This window comes from Prinia subflava, chromosome 9 (assembly GCF_021018805.1).
Source record: "Prinia subflava isolate CZ2003 ecotype Zambia chromosome 9, Cam_Psub_1.2, whole genome shotgun sequence".
Taxonomy (NCBI): Eukaryota; Metazoa; Chordata; class Aves; order Passeriformes; family Cisticolidae; genus Prinia; species Prinia subflava.
In genome coordinates, this window is record NC_086255.1 from 31,027,181 (window position 1) to 31,039,985 (window position 12,805).

The window sequence follows — 12,805 nt, forward strand, 5'->3', positions numbered from 1 at the left end:
TACAGCTTCAGTGTCAGAGGCAGTTTTTCATTACAGATAATAAGGTTCAGACTCTTTAAACATCACTCAAAACATAAAATACCACCAAGCCAAGGTAGAAAACAGCGTTTTCGGTGTTGCAGTGCTTGCAAAAATACATAAGAATGTGGATTCCCTATAAATTCCTCCCTGGGCTGTTTTGATGTCGTTGCAGGCACTATCCTGGTTGACAACATGCTGATCAAGGGGACAGCAGGAGGGCCTGACCCCACCATCGAGCTCTCCCTGAAGGACAACGTGGATTACTGGGTGATCCTGGACCCCATCAAGCAGACCTTGTACCTGAACAGCACTGGCAGGGTGCTGGACAGAGATGTAAGTTTGGGGTTGGTGTTCTCCACAAATGCATTCATTTCTAATTAACCATGCGCACCAGTTCTGCTGGAATATAATTCCTGCATCTGTCTTGTCTGCAGATGGATGTGAACAGAGTTAATCTGGTCCTTTTTGGGGGATTTATTTGGAGCACACAGGAACTTGACTGTATGTGCAAATATTATTGTGGACAAACACAACAACAAAGACCAAAAAAAGTGATGTTAAGGTTTTATATATGACCAAACTTGACTCGTTTGTGGAATTAAATTTTGATTACGGTTTGCTGACTGGAAGAAGTGCTGCTCACCCCATGCCCTGTGACATTTATTAGCAGCCTGCTTTCCCTGTGTACACTGAATTATGAGCTGTGAGAGGTGAAGGAGTCGTGACTGCCACAATTCACTCACAAAGCTTGACATGTTCCATTGAGAACGTGCTGGTTCAGGTTCTTTTTTCAAGGCAGCCTAAAACATATCTGCTGTGCTCGTTCCTGATGGTGTTAAGGAAATATTGTCAGGTTGAGTTTGATTTTTATAAAAAGAAAGATGAAAAGCAGAAAATAAATAGGAGTGTTCTCATCTAGGCTAATTTCATTGAGGAGAAAACACTCCAGAAACAGAGACATTTCCTCACAGTGTTGCAACCTTGCGACGGAACCTGAAAGTAAAATTGACTTCCAAGTGCTTTAATCAATATGGCAAAAATGCTGTAAAACTCAGGAGCTCTCCTTGGAGTGCAGGGGAGTTTGTTTTGTATTAGCTTGATTGATTAATTTGTCTTCTCCATGTGTTTTGAGATAAATTCTTAAGTACCAAAAACAGCATGCAAATTTTTCCTCATTTCCATTTGCTGGTGAAAGGCACTAATTGAATTCAGCTGTTCTTAATTTTGTTTTAATTCACAAACTGTTTTCCCATGCAAAGCACAAAGCGTGCCAGAGTGGTCATGGTGGCAGAAGACTTTCTGGGAAAGAGCTGTCACTTCCTCAAGTGCCAACCAGCAGCTGCTGGAGCAGATTTGGCCTCTCAGATTTAAGTCAGAGCAAAAAATGAGAGCCTGGAATGGAAGGCAAGGCTGGGGAACCACTCTAAGAAGTGTGGGGTCCATTCTTATCACCCACCTCCGTCTATCAGGAGTTAGGAGCCAAAATTCCCGTTGGATCAGTGGTAATTCTTCTTTTCAAGGCCATTTATTGACACTTTTTTGTCACCCTAATGTGAATCAAAGCCAATGCTTTATCCAAAGAACCTCATCAGATTATTTGAGTTTCAGTATTAGCCACAGTCTAAACCAACTCCCATTATTGTGAGTTCCCAGACACTTTACAGGGATGTTCTTTGCCAGAAGTAGACTCAAGTCCCCAGGAAACAAGTGAAGTGTGTACATTTCTTAATTAAATACAGGTAATAATGTGTTTACATTGGTATTTAAGGTATTGATTCCTCACTTTTTACTATGAACCGAAACACTTCTTACCTCTAATACTGTGTCCAGTCATTCATCTGTGGCTATTTAAGTTCAGTGGGCTATGAGAAGAAAATCTGGGCTTTAAGGTGGGCTGGATTTTGGGGGTGATGCCCCCTGTGCCTCTCTTGCATTGTCTCAGGGAACTGCTGTCATTCATAACCCAAAGAAAAGAAGAGCAACCCTCAAAAACTCAGGAACTGAGTAAAAATATGAAATGTGTGTCATGGGTTTTATTAATATGGCTCTTTTGGGGCCATGGGTCAGTGCTGGGTTAACAGCTGGACTCTGTGACCTTGGATTTCCCAACCTTATGGATTCTCCTAAAGGATATTTCCAGCCTTCAGAACCAGGGCTGTGCTACCGCAACACCACAGAACCATTCAGTGTGGGAGGGCCTCTTTTTGTTAACAAAAACCCCAAACAGTTTTTCTCATCTTTCCACTTAAATCCACTTGAAACTTTGCAGTTCCAATGAAATTGGGAGTTTTGTTAAGTTAAACCTTTAGACTCAGCTTTTTATTACAGAACAAAAATTGGAGTCTGATTCACAAATGATTGCATTCCATACATTTGGATATTCCTCCCGTTTTTCTCTCCCTGCTGATTTAGTCAGCCTGATCCTGTCCTTTTTTTTATTTCTTGCTTGACAGAAAGTCTTCCTAGATTCCATTGATTGTTAGTAAGGATGGCAGTGTGTTTTTCAAAAAAAGTCAGGTGAGAAGAAAATTTCACACTTTTCTTCCAAAACTTTAAGTACTTAGGAAGAATGACCAGTGATAAATCAGAACTGAAGGTGCAGAGAGCTGCTGAAAGGTGCTGAGATGATTCATCCCTGGTTTCGTAAACAACTTGTGCCATTGTGCAGTTGTTTCTTTACATATTTTTCTAAATTCAGAATAGCAAATGTTTATTAAATATCTGTAATTTCAAATAGTTATATTATTCTTGGGGTTGGCTAATAAATCCAAATATACTTAGTAGTGACTGCAGCTTATTAAAGGCAGCCTAAAAATTCTTGGATCTTAGTCAAATGAGTAGCAAAAGCCATTCCAGCCTATATTTCTTTGCCCATTCATCAATTTGGGAGTTTTAGAGCATTGCTGTGTTCACTGCAGTGAGAAAAACAGGATTGTCCACACTGAAAGTTGTTTCTGAATGATTTGCAAATGTAAGTGGTAGCAAATGTGATTTATTTCAGACTTGACCTTTCAATTCAAAGCAAGAAAGAAACAAGAGGAACTTTGGGATGTGTCCAGAGAAGACCACAGGGATGCTGTGGCACTCCACAGGCTGGAGTGCCTCTGCTCTGGAGCCAGGCTGGGAGAGCTGGGGGTGCTCACCTGGAGCAGAGAAGGCTCCAGGGAGAGCTCAGAGCCCCTGCCAGGGCCTAAAGGGGCTCCAAGAGAGCTGGAGAGGGGCTGGGGACAAGGGACGGAGGGACAGGACACAGGGAATGGCTTCCCACTGCCAGAGGACAGGGCTGGATGGGAGATTGGGCAGGAATTGTTCCCTGGCAGGGTGGGCAGGCCCTGGCACAGGGTGCCCAGAGCAGCTGTGGCTGCCCCTGGATCCCTGGCAGTGCCCAAGGCCAGGCTGGACTCTGGGGCTTGGAGCAGCCTGGGACAGTGGGAGGTGTCCCTGCCCATGGCAGGGGGTGGAATGAGATGCCTGAAGGTTTCTTCCCACCCAAGCCCATCTGGGATCCAGTGAATTCCAAAAACAATAAACCAAAGGCTCAGCCAGGTGACATTTTCTGTGCCCCTTTATCACGGCCTCTTTCCCCTCGCAGCCTCCGGTGTCCATCCAGTCCATCGTGGTGCAGGTGCAGTGTGTGAACAAGAAGGTGGGCACCATCATCAACCACGAGGTTCGCATCGTGGTGCGCGACCGCAACGACAACTCCCCGCAGTTCCAGCAGCAGCGCTACTACGTGGCCGTCAACGAGGTCAGAGCCGCCTCGTTCTCCTCCTTCTCCTCTGGGTGGGGTCACTGCTGAATTACAGCTTTCAGTGCCTCCCCTCTGAAAACCCAAAAAAATATGGTTGTTTTCAAATCCCTGATATTTGCTCCATTCCGGAAATGCTCATCGCTTTGGTAGGCTTCAGTTTTTAGCATGTAATTGTGCTTTTCCTTAAGGAAAACAAAGATCTTTTTTTCCTTACGGAATACAAAGACCAGCACGTTTTTCACCAGGAATATTGCAAAAAAACCCCAAATTATAGCAGCATCTTCGTGAGTGAAGCGTTGTTCTCTGTTAAATTAAAGCACTATTAACAACAAACCTGGAAGTAAAAGAAATGTATGTATGAAGAAAAAAAAGTTTAAAAAAAGTTTAAAATGGTTTGTTGACAATGTTGAATCTTGGCAAAGTGCAAATGTGGTTTATTGCTGTTGCTCTGTATTAAATGGAGTCTGTGAAATTAATTTTTTTATTTTCTATTATTTATTATGTTATTTTTTTTGGAATACGGGGTGTTTTTTTGGAATAGAGAGCTGTAGATTGGATCACCGAGTCTTTTGAAGGAAAAAAATTGTTTCATTCTTGAGCTGGTACAGCCTCATTTCATTTTCCAGTGAAGTTTTTCATTCTGTTAAGGACTGAATAATCTGCCAATAAGCAGTACAAAAAGTCTGTCTTTTCAGGGTTAGCATCTCAGGGCTTTAGTAATGAGTAGAAACAAGGACTGACATGAAATAAGAGAAATTATGTGGGCTGAAATTATGTGGAAAATGGAAAGATGGGTTGGTTTCGTACAGGTGAAGACTGAAAGAAGTAAAGTTATATTTAAAAATATATTCAATATGCAGCCTAGTGGTGGTTTGGTTTGTGGGGTGGGGGTCAGTGAAAGAGCATGACTGCTTTGATTTTAATAGACTTGGTGTGAAGAAATTTCCTCTTTTGTTGTGTTTGGGAGGTTCAGCTTTTCAATGTGTCCTTGTGTTGTCCCTGGCCTCCATGACCATGCATGTGCAGGACAGCTCATTGCCCTGGGAAAGGGGAAGGACATTGATGAGTTGAGGCCTAATTAACCCAAAAGTGTGGAGGAACAAAACCCCAAATCCACACATTATATTGGACTTGCAACTGAGATAAGGATAAACAAGATTTTTGAAACTTTCTGGTTTTAAATTAGAAAGCATTTCCCTTCAGACACATTTTTGGCACTCCAGCTGCCCGTGTGATTTCCCACCATAATCTGGGAGCATGAGGAAAGTCTTCCATAGGCTTGTCCCTGGTTTTCACATTGGCCATGGAATTTCTCTGTTTCTACAGACCCAGAACAGGAACATTTCTGGTCCTGAATAAAGGCAACATCAACACCAGTCTGAAGAGCCTGTGTGGGTTGTGCTGCAGAGCCTAGATCACTTCCAAAACCTACATAATTTCTGCAGTAAGACCAAAGACAGGGAGTGTGGCTATGCTAAGAAAACAAGAATTTTCCATAACTAGGGAGAAGTCCAAAAGGCAGAGTGCAAAATGCACCATTCCCAATTATTTGTGTTTAGCAATTGAGCAAGGTTCTGAGGACACCAAGCATTTATTGGAATTATTGCTGAGCAAAATGCACTGTTGCTCTTTCCACCAGCTGCACCCTGATTTAATTAATTTCTTCTTTTAATTTTATCTCTGTTCCATGGATAACATCTGACATGGCACCACTGTGCCCTTGAGCAGCACCCAGTGACTTCATGCTCTCATTAATTAATTAACAAAAAAATAATTCACAAAGCATCTCAGACTCTCTCAAAGGTTTTAATGAGTGATTAAATGTTTTAATGCTCGTTTATTCTGCTCCTAATTGGTGCTGCCTCTGGTGACTTTAGCAACAGGAATGCACTGGGAAGAAAAGTTTAATTTTTGCTTGTTTTCTGGTTGCTTGTGAACCAAAAAGTACAGAAGTTTCTCTTACACAAGGAACATAAAACAAAGGAGGGGTGGATTTTATTACATTTTGGAGAAACAGAATGGTTTTTATATCAAGTTGTCTTCATATTTGAATTGTCCCCCACATATTAAGACGAGTTTGTCAAGGAAGCTGAGGGTAGTTGTAAATAGCACCATAAAATCCTGGCTTCACATGTGGCTTCCATTTGCACAGAAAAAGAAATGCTTTAAAATTAAGCCTGGATCTTTCCAGAAGGCTTAGAACGAGATGGATGTGGTAGAGTAGTGTCTGTTTAGTTTTATACCAAAAGGATTTTTATACTTGATTGGAATGGCTTTGTCCTGAGTTAGACCAAAAGCTCCCCTAATCCAGGGGTTTTGCTTTGCCAGTGCCCTGGCAAATGCTCAAGGAAAAGCACAAGGATTGGGAAAAAAATGCAGTGGTGCTTCCCTAATGAGTTACCTGTAAAATCTGTGCAGAGCAGCTCCAGACCACTTTTGTGTTTCCCAGCTGCTCGTGGACATGGATATGGTGATCCCTCCTTTCCTTCCTTACTCCAGGTGTTTTGTAGTCTTTTTCTCCAGCATGTTTTGTCTTGTGCCATAATTCCTCACTCTGCTGCTTCAAACATTTTCATCTGGACCCTCAGAACCCTGACACATCTCAAGACATAAAGAGCGTCTGTGAAATATTCTGCCTATTGTCCAACAATCCTTAGGGATTTGTTTCCTTCCATCATTCCCACACTTGTACCTGTGGAAGACCCTTGGGTAAAGGTGATCCCAAATTAAAATGTGCAGAGAAATTCATGTGAGTGGTTTGATTCTTTGGCAGCTAAGAATCAAAATCTTCATTACCTGTTTATTGAGGAATACTTTTTTTGCCAGGATTTTAATTCTTCTGTTAAAAGTATGGACTTGTCACATGGAGCTGGGCTTGTCCTTGTCAGTGTTGATGGAGGCTGGAATGTTTGTTGGATGAAGTGGCTTAACTGGGAATGGCAGTGCTGGGAATCCACATTAAGTTACAAATAATACTGATTTTTTTAAAGTCTTAGTTGAAAACAGATTTTCTATTTCCCCACCATTTTGGAGCCAGTTTTCCCTTCCTGATGCTTTTACAAGTCCAAGCATCTCAGGCAGCTCCAACTGCTTTCCAAAGGATTAGGAATCTCAGCATGGAAGTAAAAACAAGTGAAGGTTGATGTCACCATTTTTATGATAATGAGATATCCTCTGCAGAGTAATTCCCTTGGTTTTTTTGCGTGACATATTTTTATTTACATGAAAACATCCCATTGTTATTCAGTTAGGAAAAACTCCTGACAGTGGCATTAGCCTGGGGCTAGATTTGACCGTATTGGTGGCTTGCAGATTTGAATTATTACCATATTAACCCAAAGTTCTGCAGCTGAGTTAAAATTCAGAAGAATTATGCAGCTCAGTTAATATTCCACGGGCAAATCTATGGCATTGCCACAAGGGGTTTAAATTTATGAAGCCTAATGTAGGGATTAGGAAGTAAGATTTTGTACTGTTGATGCCCAGTAGCAGTGTCTCTGTTTTGTGTTAAACACAACTTATCTGGATCATTTTTATCTGAGCTAAATAGAGCTCCAATACTGCATTGCCTGGGTTTTACAAAACTGGCTTTCTTTGCTCTTAGTGTTTCACTTTCCTGAGTCCTACAGGGCAAGTCAAGAGCATTTGATAGCAGATTCTGTTTGGAAGTGGAGGTGGAGTCCCTAGAACACGGTTGAAGTCGGTATTTATTAAATGCATGTAACCTTAGAACTGCTTGTAAGACAAAATTTGGGGGTTTTTTTCATTTATTTAGTTTGGGGCTTGTTTTTTTTTTTCTCCTTCAATAGCAGAGATGGAAATCCTTTGCAAAATTAGAGCCTTTCTTGGACTTCAGTCATTTCAAAACTTTGGGTTTGGGCTGTTGAGAATTAGAACTTGTGCTGAATTTTCATTTCTTGTGGCATAATTATTCCTGTCTTTTTCCTTGTGGTATCGAAATAATTAATCTCTGCAGGTAGACATCATCAAAAGAGCGTTAGCTCGGAATGATTAACTGTAAATTTGGCTTTGCTCTGCTCTTTGGGGCCACTCTGAAAAATTATTCATTTTTAACTTTGTAAATAGGCAATAATAAGGGAATTTATTTTCCAAATGTTTTATGGAAGAGCTGAACATTCCTGCCTGCATCTCAACTTCTAATAGCCATTAATCACGCTGAAGGAAGTTTTTAAGCGTTACAGCTGTAGACGGTGGAAGGAGAAGATTTATTGCGTGCATCTCCTCTCTATCTGTTTAATTGCACTCTTTTTGGAATCTTCCTTGTTTCGTGTCATCATGATTCTTTTCCACTGGATTGAGTTCCCACGGAGATGATTATCCTCAGGCTGCTGCCGACACTCCCGGAATTGTTTCTTTGCAATCCCTAAAGTTTTGTTTTGCATAAGGTAAAACACTCGGCACGGTTAAACCCTTTGCTGCACAGCTTCAGGCCCTTTTCCTAGGACATACCAAAGGTTCCTATGGAGAAACAAAATTCCACTCTTTCAGTGAAGGAATTTCGAGGCCGTTTGTCCTTGTCCTGTCCCTGTTCCCTGCGAGCACAGCCCGACCCCCCCTGGCTGTCCCCTCCTGTCAGGAGTTGTGCAGAGCCACAAGGTCCCCCCTGAGCCTCCTTTTCTCCAGGCTAAAGTTGCATTTTATTAGGGGAAATTAGTTCCTGCTTGCTCTTCCAACAAGGAAGTGACAGCAGTCTCTCAGAAATCGCTCACGAATTGTGGGAAAATGTATTATGGCTGGCTAATGGTAAATATCATAGTAAAATCCAGCACAATACTGAGATCTCTGTGTAAAATGTTTGTGGGTACTGAGGGCCTCTCCCACATGATTGGAAGTGGATTTGAAATATCAAGTTAAGAGCTCATCTGCATTTCCTAAAGGCTACAGGAATCTCTAATGTGAGATCTTGAGCAGGCTGGAAATCACAGAATCATGGAATGTCCTGAGCTGGGTGGGACCCACCAGGATCATCCAGTCCAACTCCTGGCCCTGCACAGACACCCCAACAATCCCACCCTGTGCATCCCTGAGAGCAGTGTCCAAATGCTGCTGGAGCTCTGTCATGAAGGAATGGAGAGGATTTTTTCCCAGCATTCATTTCTAGTATTATTTGTGTGTCATGAAAGAAAACTTAGATAAAATGGAAACGTGCGTGTCCTAAAGGTCTGCACATCTGCAGTCAGTTATTCTGGCTGTAATACATCAAATGCAAGACTTTAGCTTTTGACTTTTACTGTTAGAGCATGGAATTGGAGTTCTGGTGTTTACTGATGTGTCATTTTTGCCACTGTCTCCTTTGTTATCACTTAATAATGTGCTTTACGGTGCTGGTGCCTTTTTATGTTGGCCACTATTTATCTGCACACTGTCAGAATGGGCTGGTGGGAGCTGTGCCAGCAGCTCCAGGATGTCTGTCATCTCCTGGGCTGCTTGGAACAGCAGCATTTTTACAATATTTAATAGTGTTAAATAAAAATAGGGCTTTTTTATTTTAATATGGGACACCATATGCAGAAGAGTGTCCAGCGCTGGGATCCCCAACACAGGAAAGATGTGGATCTGTTGGAATGAGTTCTGAGGAGGCCGTGGAGGGGCTGGAGCCCCTCTGCTCTGGAGCCAGGCTGGGAGAGCTGGGGGTGCTCACCTGGAGCAGAGAAGGCTCCAGGAGAGCTCAGAGCCCCTGCCAGGGCCTAAAGGGGCTCCAGGAGAGCTGGAGAGGGACTGGGGACAAGGGATGGAGGGACAGGACACAGGGAATGGCTTCCCAGTGCCAGAGGACAGGGATGGATGGGAGATTGGGCAGGAATTGTTCCCTGGCAGGGTGGGCAGGCCCTGGCACAGGGTGCCCAGAGCAGCTGTGGCTGCCCCTGCATCCCTGGCAGTGCCCAAGGCCAGGCTGGACTTTGGGGCTTGGAGCAGCCTGGGACAGTGGAAGGTGTCCCTGCCATGGCAGGGGTGGAGATTAGATGATCTCTATGATGTCTCCAGAGCTGTTCCTCTCGGATCCATCTGGAAGCACCAGGACTTTGTCCTGTTTGGCCAGCAGAAACCTGGGATATTTCCATCACACGCCACCCCATGACCAGCCAGCACAGTGCCTGGCTCTTTCCACTGATGGAACCGGTGTTTAAACAGGGATTAACTGGTTAAACTCTCTTATTTTGAGGTACAGGGTGTCAGTGCAGGGCCTGAGGAGATGTGGGAGCTGCCCTGGGCTGAGGGATCCACAGGCTCCAGCACTGGGCACATCCCAGCCCTCAGCCAGCCCCACAGCATCTCAGGAAATCTGGGTTAAGAGAGGGGGAAACGGGGTTAAGAGAGGGGGAAAGGGGGTTAAGAAAGGGGAAAAGGTGTTAAGAGAGGGGGAAAGAGAGTTAAGAGAGGAGAAATGGCCATGTGGCAGTGAGGAGAAAATGGTGAGGAGGAGTTGGGAGTGAAGGAGTGGCACCGAGCCTGGACTAGAGAGCTGGGATAGGAGGCAGTGCTGGTTTGTGTCCCTCTGTCCCCAGTGTATTTTTTGCTGGCAGGATGTTAAATCAATGTTAAATCAATGTTCCCCACAGCCTCTGTCCTGCCTGGTAGTGCGGTACAGAGGCCACCCAGGCAGGGGGTGCCTTGTCTCCCTCTTTTCCCTCAAGAACATTGGATTCTCCTCTCCTGAGCTGCTGAGGAGGCAGCAAGGGGGTGCCTGAGTGGATATCAAGGAGCAGCCCACCCCCAGCAGGTGGGAAAGCCCCCTGCAAACCATCCTGGGACTTTTCCCAGCTGGTTTTCAGGTTACTTTGGTCTCCTGTCCCCTTCTCCCCCACACATCCCAACCCATGAGGGCACAGTCGACTTCCTCCACCCACGGGTGACACTTCTGCTGCCTGTTCCAGGAGTAAATAAGCCAAGTTAGTAGCAAAACATGAACATAAAGAGTTGTGGTGTAAGTGTGTATAATGATGGTATTATCAATTAAGCCCCACTTGTTTTACCATAAAAAGGCTGGGAATTGGTGGGTTTTATTTCAAAGATTCAGTATTCTCAACCCTGAAAATGTTTTCCAGAGAGCTCTGCCAACCATTACACCCTCAATTAGCAGCTTTATAAATAAAACAGGAACTATGAGTGCAGGAGGAAATGGGGAGTTAAGTCTTTGCTTTATTGTGAGCACTACAAAATAGGAACGTGAAATAACATCCACATCTGCACCAAATGCTGGAATGACTCTGTCCTTTGGCCCCTGCTCTTTTTCCAACATTTCAATCCTTTTTAGGCCCTCTAGGTTTAAATACATGCAGCAACTTTGTGTTAAGTTCTGGGGAAAGAAGAGGGACCAGTGGGACTCTGGGTTTTTAAGGGCCAGAAATCTGGGAGCAATGAGAGCACCAGGGAGCAAGGGTTGTGCTGAATCCACAAGTGTTTGTTCATTTGTTCTTCGCTTTCAGGTTGATTACTTGCAAAGTTTCCTGAATATTTAAATTCAGAAATGATGACTCCCAAGAAATCTTCTGTCTTTGCTCTCAATGGGCCTTGATTTCCTGCTATTTATCTGTGCAAGGATAATTATAAACTGACTCATTTTCAAAGCATCATTTAATGGGTATTCAATTGCTGCCAACACAATATTGGAGCAACAGCATCACCCCTGTGTTTGCTCAAAGCCATGAAGCTCTATGGGTGTTTGTGTTTGCATGTAACAATATTAATCTGGCTCTGTTCACGTTGCTATGAAGATGCTGTCAAATAAGTTCTGTTTACATTTGCAGCTCGTCCTTGTTTTCCTTCCTGAGTCTGAAAAAGGAGCTTTTATTTGGTTTAATCTGTATTTATTTCATGGGTGTTTTGAGGTTTATAGTGTTTTTTCTCATTTTTGTCTTTTTTTCAGAAAAAGAGGAAGTTCTGTCTTGATCTGTTATAGACAAGAGCTAGGCGGAAAAATTAGGTTAAAATAACTTTAGAACCTCAAGGTTATAATGGGGATCTCTTGCTGTTCCTGCAGTTAACTCCAGTTGGAACAACCATCTTCACAGGATTTTCTGGAAACAATGGTGCTATTGACATTGATGATGGTCCCAATGGCCAGATAGAATATGTCATCCAGTACAATCCTAATGACAAGGTACAGCCATTCAGGCTTTTTTCCTCCATGTTTATTTATATTTATATTTATTGATATAACATGAAGTAGCAAACGAACAAGAGGTTGCTGTTGGACATAAAGAAATGTTTTCATTCATGTTGAGTATCCTTTCTGCCCATGAGCCCTGTAACCACAGATGAATTTACCTTCTCTCTCATTGCCTAGCTGTCAGCAGCTGGATTATTTCAGTATTTCAATAATGCCCAGAGAAGTTGTCTATCCCATCCCTGGAAGTGTCCAAAGCCAGGTTGGACACTGGGGCTTGGAGCAGCCTGGGATGGTGGAAGGTGTCCCTGCCCATGACAGGGGGTGGGACAGGATGGGTTTTAGGATCTCTTCCAACCCAAACCATTCTGCGATTCCAGGATTTCTGCTTTGCCTCAGTATAAATCTCCTAATTGATTTCTCCCCTCTCGGTGGGAATGATGAATATTTTATCCCAAAAGATGAGTGCCACCCTCAGGCTGTCTCCAGTGATTTATCAGTCTGGGACCCACTTCCCAATCCTCTTTTCCAGCCCACCACAGATACCTGCAGCATGGGGAATTTAACACTCATTCTCATTTAATTGCTGAAAAAAACCCTGCAATTTTAGTATTTATTTAAGCTCTTTGAGAAAAAAGGTCTTGTTATGTGAAGTAAAGAAACAACATTGCTGTGTGCCTCTGCTGTGTTTGGAATCTTGTATTGCTGTTGCCTGTTCAAAATACTTAAATATTAACTATCTTTGACACTGGGAGATTGAAGCATGGAAAGATGGGGGTTTTTAATTAGATTAATTTGATAATGAAATTGCAATTGGATCTCAGGTCAGAAATTTGTGCCCTCCTGCCAGTGGTGCCCCAGCTTTGTCACCTGAGTCTGTGGAAGCAAATACACGGAACAAATGG

General features: G+C 43.2%; 1 protein-coding gene across 2 annotated transcripts in view; it reads left to right on the plus strand.

Moving 5' to 3' along the window:
- Nucleotides 1-12,805, plus strand: part of PCDH15 (protocadherin related 15) — a 640,425-nt gene that overhangs the window by 430,209 nt on the left and 197,411 nt on the right. For both annotated transcript variants that reach the window (XM_063406141.1, XM_063406139.1), the window contains 3 exons: nucleotides 194-354; nucleotides 3,614-3,769; nucleotides 11,775-11,894. In XM_063406141.1, coding sequence (XP_063262211.1) covers nucleotides 194-354; nucleotides 3,614-3,769; nucleotides 11,775-11,894 — 437 coding nt within the window. The remainder of the gene's footprint in view (nucleotides 1-193; nucleotides 355-3,613; nucleotides 3,770-11,774; nucleotides 11,895-12,805) is intronic.